The 21,982-nt window shown below is 36.0% G+C and overlaps 1 protein-coding gene and 1 long non-coding RNA gene across 3 annotated transcripts in view; one reads left to right on the forward strand and one right to left on the reverse strand.

The window, feature by feature from the left end:
* Window positions 1-21,982, forward strand: part of LOC128229384 (ras-specific guanine nucleotide-releasing factor 2-like) — a 204,477-nt gene that overhangs the window by 100,298 nt on the left and 82,197 nt on the right. For both annotated transcript variants that reach the window (XM_052941274.1, XM_052941273.1), the window contains 2 exons: window positions 166-873; window positions 20,668-20,794. In XM_052941274.1, coding sequence (XP_052797234.1) covers window positions 166-873; window positions 20,668-20,794 — 835 coding nt within the window. The remainder of the gene's footprint in view (window positions 1-165; window positions 874-20,667; window positions 20,795-21,982) is intronic.
* The window catches only part of LOC128229387 (uncharacterized), a 33,304-nt gene continuing 17,280 nt past the window's right edge, over window positions 5,959-21,982 (reverse strand). Inside the window, exon 5 of the long non-coding RNA XR_008260087.1 lies at window positions 5,959-6,710. This is a non-coding gene — a long non-coding RNA (uncharacterized LOC128229387). The remainder of the gene's footprint in view (window positions 6,711-21,982) is intronic.

Here is a 21,982-nt window from a genome sequence, read left to right on the forward strand (position 1 = left end):
TTTTACTTTCTTAATATAACTGTTAACTTCGCACATGTCTTCTACGATTTATGAGATATATGATCGAAAACCCGAATTCTTTATGAAGACACACTTTTTCACACTTTTTGTTAGAAATATCCATAAATTATTTACATTGTATTGTACATCTTAATGCTTCCCCAGGATTGGCCCGTGAGGAGTCAATGGATAGCGATGACAGTCGGACTGAACTTGACAGTTTCCTCGGGCCTCCTAAACAGGCACCAATAGCGACGTGTGAGACTTTGTGTGACACAGATATACCCGACATACCTGCAATAAAAATGGACCAATCTCTTAGTGACATCGTGGTGTTAGGTACGGATTTCGGTGAATCATCATGCGATGATTTTGACTTCATAAACAGGAAATACCTTATGCCAGACAGTGCCACAGGTCTCTCTTTAAGTCCATCAGACTCATTAGACTCGTATCGAACTGGTTTGCGGACTGTGTCGAGTTCAGATACCCTGACCCCTGGGCCAAGCACCCCACGCCCAAGTCCCATCACCAGTCCCCTTGGGAGCCCAAGGCGCTCACTTCCGCAGCCCCTTAGCCCCAAGAGCGGTGAAACAAGCCCAAGGCGCCCATCAACGCCTGTCAAAATGCCTGGAATGTCAAGCTTATCTGAGACTCTTTTTGGGACTCCAACCACCCCACCGACCATCCGGCTTGGCATGCCAAATACTTCATCTCCTGTGCGAATTCCATCACCAATAATAACTACTACCTCACCAAAGAAAACGATACGATCACCAAGTGCTAGTCCTAAACTGAGACGAGCTCCATCTCCCATCAGTTATAGCTTCTCAGTTCCAAACATCGTTGCTCCACAAATCAAAGTCAAACATTGTAAGTATGCTATACATTTCCATAAAGTCAGACATGTGAACTCTACCGGCACAGTAGGTACAGTGTACCTCTATTCAGACTGTTCTACTGCTTTCAGATGGAATCAACCATAATTGAAAAAATGTTGGCCTTAAAATTGCATTTTACGACCAATAAGGTCATAAAATTATCGTTTTATGTAACTGCAGTCATCTGGTCACACATTGCTGGATGGCAGCGATTTACACAATGTGTGTGCCGTGATCCTGCCAATAAGCATATTCAGCAATTTTTTAGTTCATTGTTTTAATTATAAAATCCATAAAAAGTTGACAATCAATGGTTAATTGTATGATGTCAGTGTCCAGAAAAGAAACATTGGCATTTCATTTATGAAAATAGAAGTGACACATATGTCCTATTTGTTTATACAAGCTAGATGTGACATACAGTACTGGTAAAACCTAAGTTGCTAAGTTGGCAGTTCGTGCAAATCCAGTGCACTTCTAGTTACAAGAAGTGCACTTCATAGTGCACTAGGGTAAGATAAATGAAAAACAAGACGCTGATCAAATAAGGCTTCTTCAGTTTATAATAAATGCTATCTTTAGAGTGAAAGAATAATTATAAATGAATTTGACCTTTCATGAAAACAATATAGCATAAGAAAGTTAAATAACTGCAGCAATTTTTTCAATAAAGAAGACAAATGACACTCTTATTCAGAATCAATACATACACATGTATAACAAACATAAATTTTGAGTGATATACCTTTAACTACTTACTAAATTCTGTATTTATGAAAATATTAATAACAGATAAGGAGATTGTAACTGTGTATTTAAAGCTGAAAACGCAAAAATATTAAATGATTGGTGAGTGCTAAAAGATTTAGTGGGATCAACTATTGTCTTATAAGGTAGGAATACCATGTTTTCTGTACCTTTCTTTCCAATTTAACTCGGTATCCTTCATGGGAACTATTGGTTTTGACATTTATTCATCCTTTTTGGTATATAAAACAATTGTATATATTGTGGTAAATCTTATTTGGGAGAAAAAGTGCATCTTTAAAATACTTACATAATGATCAAAGAAATTGATGAACCTTCATTTAAATTGTAATTATCAGATTCAAAAGGTGATAACTAAAAGAAAGTAAAACATCAAAGCTCACACCTACATTTGAGTTCCAAGCTCAAACTGGGAAATTGTTGATTCAGGGATATATTTAGCAAGATTTTTTTCAACTTTTCTCTTTAACTTTCAATCCTATGTGCATTTGTGTGCAAAGTCAAAGTCCACAATGTATGGCAAATGAGGTAAATACAATATACATACATGGCGGCAGAAACATGTTTAAATTTAGAATGTAATAGTCCCAACATGGTTGTCGGAGAGTCATTAATTTCATACACATTTCTTTTTCATGGACAATATTGTTTATTCAAACAGAAGGTACAAGAGCATAAACAAAACATGCAAAGTAACATTCATACATACATAAAAGTATTCTACTGTATCTTCAACTGTATCGTTTTAAACACTGTACAAATATCCATGATTACAAAGTAAGGAAAAAAGGAAAGAAAAGTAAACATGCAAGTATATCATATATATTTTCATTTGTATGCTTAATATTGAACTATTATTCTACTATAATTTCATCGGTTTTTGTGCAGTGTCCATCCATCAGTCAGTCCGTCAGTCCGTCAGTCAACAATTGCTTAAAAAACATCTCCTCTGTAACTACCAAGCCAAATTCAATGAAACTTCACAGGAAGCTTCCTTGGGTGACCCTCTACAAAAATACAACAAGGGGTCACGATTGATCAACAACAACAAAATATCCAACTTCCTGTTTTGCTTTAAAAAATATCTTCTCTGAAACTACCAGTCCAATTTCAATGAAACTTTACAGGAAGCTTCCTTGGGTGACCCTCTACAAAAAATACTACAAGGGGATACGATTGATCAGCAACAACAACAACAGCAACAACAACAAAATGGCTGACTTCCTCTTTTGCTTTAAAAAAACATCTCCTCTGAAACTAACACTCCAAATTCAATTAAACTTTACATGAAGCTTCCTTGGGTGACCCTCTACAAAAATACAACAAGGTGGCACGATTGATCAACAACAACAACAACAACAAAATGGTCAACTTCCTGTTTTGCTTTAAAGAAACATCTCCTCTAAAACTAACAGTCCAAATTCAATGAAACTTTCCAGGAAGCTTCATTGCATGACCCTCTGCAAAAATACAACAAGGCATTGAGATTGATCAACGACAACAACAACAAAATGACCGACTTACTGTTTTGCTGTAAAAAAAATCTCTGAAACTACCAAGCCAAATGAAACTTTACAGGTACATGTAGCTTCATTACATGACCCTTAACAAATATAAAACAGGCATTGTCATCAGTAAAGATAAGTTTAAATTGCAACATTTTTATTATGCCCCCGAAGGTGGGCATATTAAAATCGCACCGTCCGTCTCAATAACTCAGAATAATATGGACAGATTTTAAAATAACTTGCCACATGTGTTCGGCATACCAAGACAACGTGTCGCGTGTAAGAACCGTGTCCCTACCTCTAAAGTCAAGGTCACACTTAGGTGTTTATTCACAATGGAATGCTGCATAGAAGGACATAGAGTATAGGTTGTCGTGTCCGGGCTGTAACTTTCCCTTGTATGGACAGATTTTAAAATAACTTGCCACATGTTTTCGACATACCAAGACGACGTGTCGTGTGCAAGAACCGTGTCCCTACCTCTAAGGTCAAGGTCACACTTAGGTGTTTATTCACAATGGAATGCTGCATATAATGACATAGAGTATAGGTTGTCGTGTCCAGGCTGTAACTTTCCCTTGTATGGACAGATTATAAAATAACTTGGCACATGTGTTTGAATTACCAAGACGTTGTGTCAGGTGCAAGACCCGTGTCCCTACCTCTTAGGTCAAGGTCACACTTAGTGTTTATTCACAATGGAATGCTGCATATAAGGACATAGAATATAGATTGTCGTGTCCGGGCTGTAACTTTCCCATGTATGGACAGATTTTAAAATAACTTGCCACATGTGTTCAACATACCAAGACGACGTGTCACGTGCAAGAACCATGTCCCTACCTCTAAGGTCAAGGTCACACTTAGGTGTTTATTCACAATGGAATGCTGCATATAATGACATAGAGTATAGATTGTTGTGTCCGGGCTGTACCTTTCCCTTGTATGGACAGATTATAAAATAACTTGCCACATGTGTTTGGCATACCAAGACGACGTGTGGCGTGCAAGATCCGTGTCCCTATTTCTTAGGTCAAGGTCACACTTAGTGTTTATTCACAATGGCATGCTGCATATAACGACATAGAGTATAGGTTGTCCTGTCCGGGCTGTAACTTTCCCTTGTATGGACAGATTATAAAATAACTTGGCACATGTGTTTGAATTACCAAAACGATGTGTTGCGTGCAAGACCCGTGTCCCTACCTTTAAGGTCAAGGTCACACTTAGTGTTTATTCACAATGGAATGCTTTATATAAGGACATAGAGTATAGGTTGTCGTGTCCGGGCTGTAACTTTCCCTTGTATGGACAGAATATAAAATAACTTGCCACATGTGTTCAACATACCAAGACAACGTATCGCGTGCAAGAACCGTGTCCCTACCTCTAAGGTCAAGGTCACACTTAAGTGTTTATTCACAATGGAGTGCTGCATATAAGGATACAGAGTATTGGTTGTTATGTCCGGGCTGTAACTTTTTCTTGTATGGACAGATTTTAAAATTACTTGCCACATGTGTTTGACATACCAAGACGACGTGTCACGTGCAAGACCCATGTCCCTACCTCTAAGGTGAAAGATACACTTGGTGTTTATTCAAAATGGAATGCTGAATATAAGGACATAAGAATGTAGGTTGTCAAGTATGGGTGGTATTTTTTTATGTTCAGAGGCAATTTAAAATAACTTGCCATATGTAATTGTTTTATCTTTAACTTTTCATGTACTGACCTTGTTCATAGGTCAATGTCACATTCGGGGGCATTCGTCACATACTGTGACAGCTCTTGTTAATTCTTTATCACAGAGTTGTGGCCCTTTCCTTAGGTGAGCGTTTTAGGGCCATCATGGCCCTCTTGTTTTTACTGATAAGTTTGTGTTATTATAAATATCAAGAGCCAGTCTAAGCTATTATTAAACCAAAATTTGGCACCTATTATAACACACACACTCATTCTCACGAGAATTGGGATATTAGCCCTATATAAAAACAATAAAATAAAAATATTCTAAACATATTTATTTTACTCGAAACAAACAGTTCAAACATTGAATAAAACATTGTGAAAAAATCTTGAACAACATTTAACAAACAATTTTGTTATAATACATGGAAATTACAACATAAACTTATCCTGTTTTCGTCTAGTAATGTACTCTACATTAACATTTTCTTACAAGGATACCCTCAGTTGTATCTAAAACACATATTTTCAGATAATTAATAGATTTAAACAGGGAAAGGTATAATAATTCTTGATGTCAGAATAGACAGTTAACTGTACACATCCATTTAAAATCTCCATTTTGGATTACACTAAGTATGTATATAAAGTGTATTTGGAAAAAGAATCGTATATAGTTGATTCTTACTTTGTTGAAAACATATATTTTTGACAAAGGTAATTTAATTTTATAAATAACCTATGAAAAAGACAGTGTATGTTTGATAATTAAAGATAGTAACATTTGATAACTTCAATGGTAATATCTTAAACCATATTGAAATGATTTGATATACAATCATACATTACATAGTTTATGTAAGGAAAACTAATATGGTTATCGTATAAATCAATGTTTTGTAACTATATAGGTAAGACTTTTACTTAGGATAGCTCTAGGATAACAAAACAACCATGCCAATACAAAAATAAACATACATTGCATGTGCATTAGTCGAATTCAAACTTTAAAAGTAACATTTATGCTTAAACCATTAACACAAATAAATCAACAATAATAACAATATCAAAAACAAAAGTTTTCAATACGAAAAAGCAAGAACATCTCTCAAGCACCATGTTTTGGATGTATCGAACATTACACATCTCACAGATTACGTGAATTTGTAAATTTCTCTGCGTAAATATATATCTAAACAAATGTCATTGTCTAATGTTTGATTGGAATTAACTATATCTGAATATTTGTATTTGATTAATCAAAATATACAGAGCAAATTGCTTGAAAATACTTCGTTGTATTGAACATTACTTAATCATGATTTGTTAGTTTGATGGTCAAGAAAACAATGTACCACACCTGTGACCTATATTCCATCTGGGTATAACTGTGTGCATTTGTCATGATCGGAGTCGGCCAGTTTAAACATTCTTTTTTGTTTTACCTGTCCCTATAGGAGCTTGGATAACACTCAATACATCACCCTTTCCAATCCATATTTTGTCTGTTGGCCTCGGCCACTAATAAAGTTCCCTTTACCTGACCATGAAGGAAATTTCAGTCTCGTCATCTTCCATACCGATGTATACTACTTTCCCGACATACCAATTGGTCTCAAACACTACAGCAACGTAACCATCAACGTTGATATCTATATGTGTTGCCACATATTGTTCGGGTTCTGTTAGATTTTTGACCAATGCAGTTTCAACTGCTACCTGATTCCGTTTAAGAGTTTGTTCCTCCTTCCATGTGCTGCAACGTTCACCTGACAAGCAATGTGCACAGAAACAGCTGGATTCTTTGACCATGACGCTAGACTGTCCATTTACAGATTTCCAAACGCGACTTCAACAGTTTTACCTGAAATATAAACAATTCACATTATCCTTTACAATGAAATGTTCGATACATTATAATGTAATGTTCGAGACTAAGTTTTACAATGAAGGCACCTAGACATAAGTTTATTATAGACTTATAGTTATAAAATGCAAGACCAATGCTTGGTTTCTAGCAAAATTGTATTTAATTGCTTTAAGAATCTCCTTCTTTCAAGTTATGTAATAAAACAAATACTAGAGCACGATACCAAAATAAAGCTATGTTTGATGACATTATTGTATGTTACTTGGTATTCATATACAAAATAATAATGTTTAACTATTAGATAAATCATTAAAAAGGGAAGAAATGTTATTTTATCTAATAAATATCACAAAAGAAACCAACATCCAAAGCGTTTCAAAGAATATATAAGTTTGTAATGTTCGATACCAAATATCGCGTACATTACATTCAATACAAAACATGTTTTTAATCATATATTTTCATGGTTTATATTGTCATGACTTACCCATTTAATACGGTTATAAGATGCTAAAATACAAAAATACATATACCAATATGTTACTTTGCAAATAAACAAAAGAATTTATCATTACAAACAGGTACATTACAAACCATTGTAATCAGCTAGGCAAATCAACGTGATTCAGTTTTCGACTTAACAAACATTGCCATCTTACAACCATCCATCGTGCTTGTTAATGAAATTAATACAACATCCAACATTTACCAATAGCATGGCGAAAAATGGATCTGGAACATTACATGCCATTTATTGATACTGCTAATTGATTCAACAGACTTCAGTGTATGCCATTATTGCAATAAATAATATTTGTCATAATGTTTCATTGTTTTTTATTTTGATATATCACGGTGGAGAACCCGCGTGACTTATTTGGTAAAGTGCACGGCAACAGATGTCAACAAGTCTCGATTCAGGTAAGGTTTTTAAAGATAACTTTCTTAATATTTGGAGAATTTTTGTGAAATAAAGACCATAAACCCCGCATTTAAGAGTTCTATCCACGGTAATATAGAACTTTCTCTAATATTCTAATGCTTTCCTGAAAATCTTGACCAACTGATTTCTCAGAGTTGAAATCTAAAGCAAAGTACACGGCTTTTGACAAATCTATCGCTTTACTTCATGTTAGCCGTAAATAATTCATACACAAATCTTATTTTAAGCAAATTTTATGTATTTTATAGTTTTCAGCGTGTACTGTTGAACTTCATATAGTTCTTTCAAAGGCGAAAATGAACTAAAACCAAATTGATGAAGTACACGGACATTTTAGGTTTGATAAAGTACACGGTCGTTTACAACCTTCAGTGTATATACTCATTATTTCACTGACTGGTGCTAAAACGAGTTATTATAAATTTATTTATTATTTTTATTCTCCAAATTCATTATTGAACATTGCTCCATGTTTGAAAAGACGCATTGTAATGGAGTGGCAATAGAAGAATGAACACGTTTTAACAGTAAGACCGACGGAGTCGCCTAAAGATGGGCTCATTTTCATGAATCATGGAAACATGTGTTATCACACTAAAATTCAGTCCCGTAATTTAACAATATATTCGCAATTGACGTATAAAGGGCTTGAATTTTTTGTAAAGGGTGTTCCACTTCTTTTTCGTATCGTATATGTAAAACGTGTTTGTATCCATTATGCATGGTAAACAGTAACACACAGATGCTTAATAACTCTTTATTTTGTCAGTTTTGAGAAAGAAAAGTGTTCTTGTACTTTTAATGTCTTCGATTGCTAGGTGATTTGATAGACTTATGATTTAGTGACATTCGTTTCATTTCAGAATATGAAGACTCCGACTTTATGCAAAGAATGCGGAATGGCATTTCAAAAAAAAACAAAAACATCTAGTAGACCACGACAGAAGGCATTCGTTTTTGCGGGAAAGTGTTTACACAGACACAGGTTAGTTTTTAGCTTTATTTTTTCGCAGAGAAATAAGAATATACTAACAGTTATACTTTTATTATGACTCCCCTCGTGTAGAGGTTACGATTTGCCGTCGTCTGACTGTGTTATCAACGTTTTTTAGCGGTTGCGTTTTTCACATAATAATGTGGTCCGTGTTTCAGTGGACAGGGTCGTTTAGTTTTATGATGCTGATTACACGATCAAACACTCATTGCGTGGCAGTAATATAGTGTTTTTTTATAAATTATATTCAAGTACTGACATTGCCAGCATTTCTCGCTAATTTGTGACATTACATGTCTTTTATAGGTGCAGCAATCATGGCGAGACAAAGTTGCATGTTTGCAAATATTGTGGCAAAACTGCTCTTGCAAGACTTGAAGATACATGAAAGATGCGAAAGCGGCCAATTGTAGCTAACCTGTGATGTGCGTGGGTTCAAATTGGGTGACACGAGCAATCTCAGTGATCAGATTTCAACTGAAACACATGGAAATGACACGTCGCAAATGTCTACACTGATGCTTAGCATTCAAGTTCAAATCTGGACTCAGCAGGCACGTTAAGGCGAAACACACCTAATCAGGACACATTGAAAGATCACAATGGTCTAGTTAGAAGCGCATTCCAGTATGTTGCCGAGTTAAAATAACGTTTTGATGAGTTTAACATTTTATTAAGATAAATAGCAAAACCTACTGTTACCAAATGATGCTCTTTCAAAATGTTCGTTTGTCTTACAGTACTGAAAAAAATGCTGTGTAAAATTAATATGAAAACGGATTGAGCATAAAACATTTTCACAAGGTTTAGAGATGCATTGTTGTCATTTTCCCATTGATGTCCTATAAACTCTTAACTGCATGTATCTTATATAATTCAGCAAGCTTTGAAACACAATTATTTTGTAATCACATTTCAGCCTTTAGTCTAGAACATTATTATGTTCCATGCTCAGCTCTTATCTAGATGTTAAAGTCTTAGTCCTAGCCTGTAAGTTGGTAATACAGTGTGCTCTCATTCCTTCTTGCTGTTTCCCATCTAACTCCGAGCCTCCATCTTTACAATGAGTTCCTGTCTGTATTGTTCGAACGACCACAGTTTTACTGATGTAGATCAGATAATATTTGTTCAGACTGAACCAAATAAAAGATTCAGCGTTACCTGAAAGGTTTGAACAATATGCTTTAAATGTGGAAATATATATAAACTAATTGTGATGTGCCTGTTTTATTGTTTTATATCACATCAAAATAAGAACATTCATGAAATTTATAATCACCACAAACGGGCCGCTAACTACAGAGATGTTTTATTCGCTGTCAGTCCAGATTATAATTTATAAGTAAAGCTATCTTGATTTTTGAAGAAATGTATGTATGATTCTTTTTTGTATGCATATTTAAAAGTTATCGAACTTATAATGGCAGACTTTCTCTTAAACTATCTTTCAACTCCTCATTAAATATGATTGCTAAATATTTAGTTATTTAGGTGTGCGTTATAATGCAAAATTTATTGATACAACTTAAATAAAAGCTAAACACTATACATTCTGACTTCACGCATAGAAAATGCTTATATAACTATTAGTTTGTAAACCGCACTTTACTTTCAAACATAAACTAAAATGACCGTGTACTTTATCATCCTAAAATGTCCGTGTACTTTATTAATTTGGTTTTAGTTCATTTTTACCTATGAAATAACTAGAAGTTAAACAATACACGCTGAAAACTATAAAATACACAAAATTTGCTTAAAATAAGATTTGTGTATGAATTATTTACGGCTAACATGAAGTAAAGCGATAGATTTGTCAAAAGCCGTGTACTTTGCTTTAGATTTCAACTCCGAGAAATCAGTTGGTCAAGATTTTCAGGAAAGCATTAGAATATTAGAGAAAGTTCTATATTACCGTGGATAGAACTCTTAAATGCGGGGTTTATGGTCTTTATTTCACAAAAATTCTCCAAATATTAAGAAAGTTATCTTTAAAAACCTTACCTGAATCGAGACTTGTTGACATTTGTTGCCTTGCACTTTACCAAATAAGTCACGTGGGTTCTCTCATATCAATTTACTATATTTTGTGAAGAAATTCGTAAGTCTATTGTGTTCATATAATGAACAGTGCTTTTAATAAACTAAGTGATCACGGACATTACAACGCAAATAGAAATTTTGCAACATTATGTTTTGACATATTTATGCCCCCCTTCGAAGAAGAGGGGTATATTGCTTTGCACATGTCGGTATGTAGGTTGGTCGGTCGGTCTGTCGGTAGACCAAAGCTTGTCCGAATGATTACTCGACAATTCCTTGACGGATGGTCATCAAACTTGACATGAAGATAGGGCCTGACCAGTAGATGACCCCTATTGATTTTAGGGGTCATTGGGTCAAAGGTCAAGGTCACAGTGACCTTAAATGGTAAAAGGATTTTAAAGCTTGTCTGAGTGATTAAACAACAATGCCTAGACCTATGGTCATCAAACTTGACATGGAGGCTGGACCTGACCAGTAGATGACCCCTATTGATTTTAGGGGTCATCAGGTCAAAGGTTAAGGTCACAGTGACCTTGAATGATAAAAGGTTGTCCGATTAGTAATTTGACAATGCCTGCACCCATGGCCCTCAATCTTGACTTGGAGGTTGGGTCTGTCCAGTAGATGACCCCTATTGATTTTGGGGTTCATCGGGCCAAAGGTCAAGGTCACATTGACCTTGAATGATAAAAGTTGTCCGAGTGATAACTCGACAATGTCTTTATCCATGGCCCTCAAACTTGACTTGTAGGTTCTGCCTGACCAGTAGATGACACCTTTTGATTTTGGGGGTCATCTAGCCAAAGGTCAAGGTCACATCGACCTTGAATGATAAAAGGTTGTCCTAGTGATAACTTAATAATTCCTGCACCCATGGCCCTCAAACTTGACTTGTAGGTTGGGCCTGACCATTAAATGACCCCTATTGATTTTGGAGTCATCAGGTCAAAGGCCAAGGTCACAGTGACCATGAAGGCAAACTCATAATTCCTGGACCTATGGTCATCAAACTTGACAGGAAGGTAGGGCCTGACCAGTAGATGACCCCTGTTGATTTGGGGTTTTATCTGGTCAAAGGTCAAGGTCACAGTGACCTTTAACACAAAAAAGTTAACAAAGCTTCTCCCAGTGATATCTCAACAAAGCCTGGACCTATGAACAGGGGGTTGGGTCTGACCTGTAGATGACCCCTTTTAAATAAAAGGTCATCGGTTCAAGGTCACAGTGACCTTGAACGCAAAAAGCTTGTCTGTGTGATAACTTGACACTGTCTGCACCCATGGCCCTAAAAACTGACTTGGAGGTCCATGCATATTTCATTCAATTGTCCAAATAATCCTGACAACATGGCGCTCAGGGGGGGGGGGGGGGCATAATGTTTTACAAACATCTCTTGTTTTTAAATATTTTGTCACTTTCTTTAAAGAGATGATCTATGGTTCTGTTTGTAAGATGTTAATATACGTAACAAAGATAGATATGTTCGTGAAACGTCCAATGGTATGTCTATTTATCTTGTGAAAGTCGAGTAATGTAAAAAGCGACAGTCTCGAACATAACATTTCGCAGAGTAATGCTGCAAATTCTAATGCATGAATTGATATTGAGACGATTTTATTGACCCAATGTGGTGGTTGGATCCTGTATTGTTATTTTGTTTAAAAAAAAAAATTAACTATTACATGCACTTGGAGCACAAAGTGTATGGCGACATCAATATCCCAATTCTCATGAGAATGATTGACACAGTCATAGTTATACACATAACATACACATATGAATGTATGTCATCATACACATGCACTTATGTCTGTCTTGAAGTTTATCACAAGACAAATAAGCTATTCATTTAGTATATGCTATCTATTATAATAAATTTAAACAGAATATTACAAACATACAAATTTTCTGTAATTAACATAACAGTATAGCTGCAACTGACTCAGTATTTATATCCATCCAATTACCTAATCTTTAGAAAAAAAAGTTGTTACAAATCTATACAAATTTGTCTGTGTTTGCTTGGATGTCTATAGAAGTATAGTTTGAGAAACTGATTACGTTCATTATTTAAAAGCTTTAAAACAAAAAGTGAAATTTGTCACCTACTTTTTTTATTACAATGATTACATACTCATTCATTTAGTAGTATTTTGTGCCAGTTGCAAATTTCAATAGGCATCCCATGTGTCCTTGTTCTAAATTTAATAAATGAGAACAATTGTTTGACATTTTACTGAGATAGTTTTCAAGGCCAAAATCTTTTTTGAAAATTCAATAAAAAATACTGTTTCTTGCATTTTCTCAATTCAACGCCCAATTAATCATTTAGCTTTTGCTAAACATTGTGTTTTAATCACTTGGGATTTATTACCTCATGACTTAGCCATAAGTTTTTCAGACCACATTTGATAAGGATTGTTTTAATGAAGTGCGGTATATCCAAGGATTTTTTTCCTTGAAATGATATTGTTTTATGGCGTATGTACCAGAGATTAGAGTTTGTCATGAGTGTTTTTGTTTGGAAGAAGAAATCTCCTCTAAAAGGCTACACTATTTTCTTCTTTATAATATCAATCGCTAAATGTTTCATTCCTGTTTCGCGGTAAATTATATAGTTTCAGTGGCGGATCTACCGGGGGGGCACATAGGGCCCGTGCCCCCCCCCCAGCGGGCCGGCAAGTAATGTTGTTGGGGGCACATCTTTATTGATTTAACTGTACAAATAAGTTGTTTTGGCACAATTTAAATTTTATACAAGCATTTGAGCAAATAAACAACCTGATTATTGAGTATAATATAGTATACGACACGAAAAAGTCTCTTGAAAATGACATCGGGGCCCGAACATTCGATAAAAAAAATCGGCGCCACATTTTACACAGACAGCTGATCAAAAGTAGACAAATATGGCTGCAGTTATACGCGTAAGTTTACTGTTTTCAGAATATATCATATACCTAAAATATAACTTGTTTTAAACTGTTAACATGTGCACATTATATGTTTGTCATTGCTTTTAATAATGTCATTGTGTGCCAACAAGATGTGTGTGCGTGATGTGCATTTAACAAAAGTTTAAATTCAATATGTTGCCGCTTTGAAACTTTCCATTTCGGCCTTTATTATCGTCTAGTTCTCAGAATTATGCTAGAGCCTTTGTAAATTGATACATAATAATTTATTTGAAACCCTTTTTGGAATTTGTTGCTAAGTTGTTTTTACTTCAGTGAACTTAATTTTATAACAATGACATCCGAAGTACCTACAGTATCGTTGAGTGCAATCAATATACTGTAGGTTTATATAGCACTAATTTTAAAACTTAATGATGCGTGTCTCAGGTGGACGAGTGGTTAACGACTCAGCCTGTTAATCCGTCGACCCTGGTTCGATTCCCCTAAACGGCTAGATATCTTTGTTGTTTTTTGAAAGGTTTATCTCAGTAAATGATATCTTTTTAATTCAATTGATCTGCCAAACATTATTGTCAGTGAAAACAAATGTAAATTCCATGTCATTATATGATGAAGATAATGCATTCAAATATTTTTTGATATGTTTATAATTAGTTGTGCCCCCCCATTTAGAAAGGCCTGGATCCGCCTCTGAGTTTGGCGTTGAGCGTTTCAATTTGAGTATATATTTTCAGCTCACCTTAGCCGTAGGCTGAGGGTGAGCTATTAGGATTGATGAATGTCCGTGTCCATCGTCTGTCGTCCGTCCACACTTAGTTTGTTAATACTCTAGTGGTCACATTTTTGCCTCAATTGTCACGAAACTTGGTAAGGATGTTTGTCCCAGTAATTACACAGACGAGTTTGAATATGGGTCTGGAAGAAAAAGTAGGTCACATGACCCAAAAAATAGAAAAATCTTGTTAACACTCAAGAGGCTACTTTTTTAGTACAAATATCCTGGAAATTTGTCCTAAAGGTTGTTTTGTTGATTTTTAGCTCAAGTTCAAATATGGGTCATCTGGGGTCAAAAACTAGGTCACAGAGCCAAAATATGGAAAAACCTTGTTAACACTTTAGAGATAACATTTTCAGCCCAAATATCCTAGAAATTTGTCAGAAAGGTTGTTTCATTGATTTCTAGATCAAGTTCGAATATGGGTCATCTCTTTTTTTCGGTGGTACTTTCTGTGCATTTATATATGGAATACAACCTCAGATGTGAACTTTTTTTGCATCGGTGTGATAGGAAATGAGTGGATTATTAATCAGGACATGTGATGGTGAATGATAAAAAGCAGAAAAAGAGAAAAAATCCAACAAAAAAGAAAAATAGCAGTCAAGGTAGCCAAGGTGGTGATATTGGATTTACAAAATGGGGAGTGAACAAAGAAGCCAAAAAGGGAGACACTAGAATGGATTAAACAGTGATCCAGGGTCAGTGAGTAATTCTCAAGTGACTGATTTGCTGACAAATTGGTTATCACCGCAGACAAACAGTAATTTAGATAAGAGTGTGTTTTATACAGCTGGCTGTTCAACAGCATATCAAGATAACGGTACTATAGCCTTCCAGAATATGGCGCAGATAATCCTCGGCACTCCAATGGCTTTGGTCAATAGTATAGCCTCTCCCCAACAGTGCATTCAAACTCTGCAGATGTATCAACAGATTACACAGACACCGCACGCTCAAGGAAATACACAATTAATTTCTTCCGTACAATGGTACCTCCCTACAACACCAACAACAGCAGCAGCAGCAACAACAATAACAATGTAGTCAAGGCAATCAGGGTCAAAAGTATGTTTCAAATGCTGACATTGTTCAAATAATCACTACAAAGTTTGATGAAATGAATGGAAGGTTAGCAAAATTAGAGACGCTAGAGCAAAAAAATACTGAAGTTGACAATAAATTGAACAAACTATGGTCTGACGTAGATTCGCGAGTTCAGAAAGCGACCGAGACAATAGCGTTGCTAGAACAAAAAGTGGATGTTAATGATTTCAACATAGACACTGCACAGAAAGATATTATTCAGCTTAATTTAGACAGATAACAGCATATGAAAAGAGTCTTTAACCGACATTCAAGCCAAAGGAATGATAAACAATCTAATTGTAGGCGTATAGCAGAGAGAGGGAGTCAAGGCAACCCAGATACGGCAGAATATACCGAAGCGGCTGTCCAAGAATTCTTCAAGAAAGACATGAACATTCCAGATGAGATAGTTCAAATGATGCAATTTGAGAGAATCCGACGATTTGGTGGGCAAAGGCAGGGAAAACCCAGAACAATTTGCATTGTCTTTTAAGAATACGAAAGACAAAGACACGATAAAGTCTCACCGGAAGAATTTAGACACAAAGAAAACCGGGCTCTTTATTCACAATAAATACCCCCCTGAGGTAATTGCTCAAAGAAAGAGGCTGGTGCCTATAATGCTGAAAGCAAGAAGTGACGAGAAAGAGGCATACATAAAATACAACAAGTTGTACATCGATGGTAGACTTTATACAAAGGGGAAATACGACACTGCTGAATAGGATCCACAGGAGGGCAATGTTAAAATTGGCATATGGAACTGTAATGGACTAACAAATGATAAACTAGAAAACAACGGATTTTGTGAGATATTATCAGAATACGATATTATATGTCTATTAGAATCATGGACAAATAAAGATAGCAACGTAGACATTGAGGGTTATAAGACACTAAATTTTTATAGAAAGTTTCAGCACAGAAGAGCGCGCAGAAATAGTGGCGGGTTTGTTCTATATTATAAGACGAGTAAAGAAAAGTGTGTGCAAATTGTAAAAATCATTTTGACACAATAATTTGGTTAAGACTTGACAGAGGTTATTTTGAGACTGACGAGGTCATTAACATAGTATTCGTATACATATGGGGCAAAAGTTCACCAGCTTATAACGTAGTGAATTTTAACCTCTTTGAAGTGCCTAAGAAACTGATAATATAAATTGTAAATAACTTGGAAAGTATATGTAGGCGGCGATGTCAACGGTCAAGTGGGCCTTAAAAAGTTTTTTTCTAAATTTTGATGCACCAAATCCAGACTTAGATACCTCGAATTATACACTGGATGTTCAAGAAGTTCGCGTTTCTATGGATACTACTGTCAACAATCATCAACTAATAGACTTATGCATTGGAACTGAGCTTCGTATTTGTAATGGACAAATACCAAAAACAGACAGGTATCCATTTTGTGGACATATGGGAAACTTGGTTATAGACTACCTTTTGTGCTCAGGTAATGACCGTTTTATCTTAAGATCAATGAGAATCAGCGACTTCACCATTTTCTCTGATCATGCCATAATTGAATTTAATCTGAATGTGCGAGAGATTAAAATTGAGGACGCTATTAGAAGTGAAATAAAGTGAATACAAGGGGATGGTAGCAAACGTACAGAATACAGAAGGAATCTTATAACAAAATTGCCAGATTAATAATATTTTCCGTAATGTACAGAACACGGAGCAAACAACTATTGACAATGTTACCACACAATTCACTAACCTAATTGATGACGTAGCAATTCCGTAATTTAAAACTTGTTCTCGGAGAGTAAATAATCACCAAGTATGTGTTAACACTTCAGTCATTAAAACAAACAATTGGTTTGATGCTGAATGCTATACAGCTAAACACGAGTACAACGTAGCATTAAATATGTTTAATGGAGAAAGAAATAGCGTTAATAGAGTAAATTTACTCAAGAAAAAACGGCTTTATAAACTGTTAATAAAACGTAAAAAGAAACTTTACAAATTTTTAAAAATCAGACAAATTGAAGCCCTGAAAACAAAGACACCTAAGAGTTCTGGAAGTATTTTTGTAAGAATAAATCATCTAAAGGACAATTATTGATTGTAAATGAATTTTACGACTATTTCAAAAACTTGGTCGACGAAATAAACATTGTAACCAATGAAGAGAATGAACAATTCTGTGACCAAAAATTACCTGATGATGACCCAATATCTGATGAGCTAGATGAAGAAATTGCAATACAAGAGGTAAACGATGCGATCAGAAACCTAAAAAAAATACAAAGCTGGTTTAACGGATGAGCTTATTAATGAATATTGTATTGAATCTCTGGATATAATAGCGGGACATATGACAGACCTATTTACTCTCATTTTCTCATCGGGTCATTTTCCAACACCATGGATGGAAGGAATTATCGTTCCTGTCAAAAAGGGCGACGACTCCGTGACTAACAACTATAGGGGAATAACTCATATGAGCTGTTTAGCAAAAATATATTCCTCACGAATAAATAAACGAGTGACTAGTTTGTGTGAGAAATACAACAAAGTAACGAATGCAGAGTTCGGTTTCCGTAAGGGTTTTTCAACAACTGACGCCATATTCTGTTTAGAATCCTTAACTGAAAGAGGCTAAATAAGGGACTTCGTCTATATTGAGCATGCATGGACATGAAGAAATGTTTTGACTGCATGAACAGAAATGCTCTGTGGTTAAAGATGTCTAAAATAGGAAAAAATAGTAAAATGCTTAGAACTGTGAGATCTATGTATGCTTTTGTTAGATCTTAAGTTAAACATTGCAATCAATATTCAGATTTTATCGAAAGATCGGTTGGTTTAAAGCAAGGTGATAATTATGCCCCCTTTTGAAAAAAGTGGGGTATATTGTTTTGCACATGTCGGTCGGTCGGTCTGTCTGTCTGTCGGTCGGTCGGTCGGTCGGTCGGTAGGAATACCAAATGGTTTCCGATCAATAACTTGAGAACGCTTTGACCGAGGGACCTCATACTTGGTATGTGTATTGGTCATCACCAGCAGATGAACCCTATTGATTTTGAGGTCAGTGGGTCAAAGGTCAAGGTCAGTGTGACCTTTACATGAAAAACGGTTTCCGATCAATAACTTGAGAACGCTTTGACCCAGGGACCTCATACTTGTTTTGTTGTCTTCTTTTCTGGTCCATCTTTATAGAAGACCTGAAACTATATTTACAGACATTGATAGTGGAATGACAATAGAGGAAATCAGTCTTATTTTAATGTTGTATGCTGATGATATGGTGATTCTAGCCGAAACAGTAGAAGACATGCAGCACAGCTTGGACAATCCTAAGGCATACTGTGATAGATGGGGACTAAGAGTAAATGTTGATAAAACAAATATTATTGTGTTTAGATGTCGCAGTCGTTTACAAAATGATGAACACTGGATGTATGGTGCCACTTCTCTAGAGATTGTAGACAGCGTTAATTATTTAGGAATGATTTTTAACTGTTATGGGTCATTCAATTCAAATGTACATCTGTTGTCTGGAAAGGCTTAAACGTGCTGTTGTTCAATTTAAAAGAGTTTAGTTTTACAGCGAAGACAAAATGCCAATTGTTTGATGCGTTTGTAGTGTCTATACTCAATTATTCATCAGAAGTTTGGGGCTTTACAAAATCCAAAGAAATCGAGCGTATACATTTGCGTTTCTGTAAAATAATTTTAGGTGTTAAATTGTCTGCAAGTAATGCTGCTATCTATGGTGAACTGGGAAGACGCCCGCTATTCATAAATAGATATTATAGAATAATAAAGTATTGGTTAAGTTGCTGTGTTCAGAGAATTGCATAATGAAAACTTTACATGTATGTTCCTTGAATGATTTACTGAATAACAAAAATAACTGGTTGTCAAATGTGAAAAACTTGTTGTATATATGTGGTTTTGGTGAGGTATGGGATCAGCCTTATTTAGTTGATAAAGATATATTTTTACTAAGCTTTAAACAAAGATCATATGATTGTTATATGCAAAACTGGAGAGATGATATGATGAAAAATTCAGTATGAAATGTGTATAAGGGAATTAAGGTTAGCTTTGAATACGAAATTTATCTTAATAGTAATATTCCCCACTATTTGTTAAAATTATTAACACAAATGAGAATATCATGTCACAGTCTAAGAATTGAAACTGGGCGATATGGAAGAAATGGCATTGACAGAAATCTAAGATACTGTGAACTATGTAATACAATACTGTGGACATAAAAGATGAGTATCACTTCTTGTGCATTTGTAATAAATATAAATTTATACGCAAGCGATATTTACCTAAATATTATGTTGAAAGACCTATCATGATAAAAATTTTAGAGTCGATAAACACACGAAATGAGACACTTATTCCGAAATTAGTGGCTTTCATAAATTGTGTGTGTTAAATATGAACTAATTTGTTAACTAAATGATGTGTTGTTGTTGTTTCTTTGATGTTGTTTTTTGTATCATGTAATTAATTGTTTCATAAAAATAAGACTTATCATATATTTGATGTGTTTGTAATGTATTCTAAATGTAATACTAAATGGTATATTGACTATTGTTTATATGTAATGATCATGTTAATGGATGATGAACTGTATGTTTAATTAAATCCAAATAAACTATTCTATTCTATTCTTGTACCAAATAAAAATGAAAATTAAATTGATGGCATGTTTGCTCAAACTGTTAAGCCAGTTTTATTTGATAATAATTATCATACCAATCTAGCAAATCTAATTAATTTGCACCTTTTGCGAAACAAATCAAGGTGTGAAATTCTTACTATGGACTGCTAAAATGACATCGAGCATGGAGAAAAATCGACCCTGGAGAAATCGAGCCATCCGATCGAATTTGATATGAACATTATAGTAAAAAAACTGGTCCTTTCAATCCAGTTTGCACCAACAAGGATATTGTGCCAAGCGATATTGAGCCTTGAGTTTTGACAGAATAATGATATACTGGGTTGATTTTTTACAGCACTTTATACATAAAACATTGCTTTATAGGGTGCAAATGTTCAATCTTATATATCACAAATATACTATTTCAAGCTGGTGATGTTATTTATTATAATTATAATGCATTATACATGTTGTTGTACCCATGTGCTGAACTGATTTTTACATCATATTAAAATGAGTCCAATGTGCTGCTTAACTGTTACAGTCAGTTCAGAGGCTGACATGACACCGACAGTTACGCCACGCAGCAGTTTTGCCTCCCAGATTGATGGGTCCCCACCCCAGGCACGGGCCGGAGCCGTTGTCACCTCATCTAGGGCCTCAAAAAGAAGGTAAGCGATTATGTTTTATCATGGCTGATTTGTTGATTGCCTATCAGATGGGCAGGTTAAAACCACAAGCCCACTATGGGACCATGGCTCCTAAGGGACCCTTATCACCTCCTCAAGGGTCCCCAGGGACTATCATCACCTTCTCAAGGATCTCCAGGGAACATCATCACCTTCTCAAGGGTCCACAGGGACCATCTTCACCAACTCAAGGGTCCTCACAGACCATCTTCACCTTCTCAAGGGTCTCAAAGGACCATTTTCACCTCGTCAAGGGTCCCCACGGACCATCTTCACCTTCTCAAGGGTCTCCATGGACTATTATCAACATCTCAAGGGTCTCCAGGGGCAATCTTTACCTCACCAGGGTCTCCAGGGACTATCTTTACCTCTCAATGGTCTCCAGGGACCATCATCACATTCTCAAGGGTCTCCAGTGACCATCTCTACCTTCTCATTGGTCTCAAAGGACTATCATCACCTTCTCAAGTGTCTCCAGGGACCATCACCACCTTCTCAAGTGTCTCCAGGGACCATCATCACCTTCTCAAGGGTCCCCATGGACCATCATCACCTTCTCAAGTGTCTCCATGGACCATCACCACCTTCTCAAGTGTCTCCAGGGACCATCATCACCTTCTCAAGGGTCCCCAAGGACCATCATCACCTTCTCAAGGGTCCCCAAGGACCATCATCACTTTCTCAAAGGTCTCCAGTGACCATCTTCACCTTCTCAAGTGTCTCCAGGGACCACCATCACCTTCTCTAGGGTCTCCAGAGACCATCATCACCATCTCAAGGGTCCCCAAGGACCATCATCACCTTCTCAAGTGTCTCCAGGGACCATCACCACCTTCTCAAGTGTCTCCAGGGACCATCATCACCTTCTCAAGGGTCCCCAAGGACCATCATCACCTTCTCAAGGGTCCCCAAGGACCATCATCACTTTCTCAAAGGTCTCCAGTGACCATCTTCACCTTCTCAAGATTCTCCAGGGACCATCATCACCTTCTCAAGTGTCTCCAGGGACCATCATCACCTTCTCAAGTGTCTCCAGGGACCATCATCATCTTCTCAATGATAATCACAGACCATCATCACCTTCTCAAGGGTCTCCAGGGACTATCATCACCTTCTCAAGGGTCTCCACAGACCATCATCACCTTCTCTAGGGTCTCCAGGGACCATCAT

This window comes from Mya arenaria, chromosome 3 (assembly GCF_026914265.1).
Source record: "Mya arenaria isolate MELC-2E11 chromosome 3, ASM2691426v1".
In the NCBI taxonomy this organism is placed as follows: Eukaryota; Metazoa; Mollusca; class Bivalvia; order Myida; family Myidae; genus Mya; species Mya arenaria.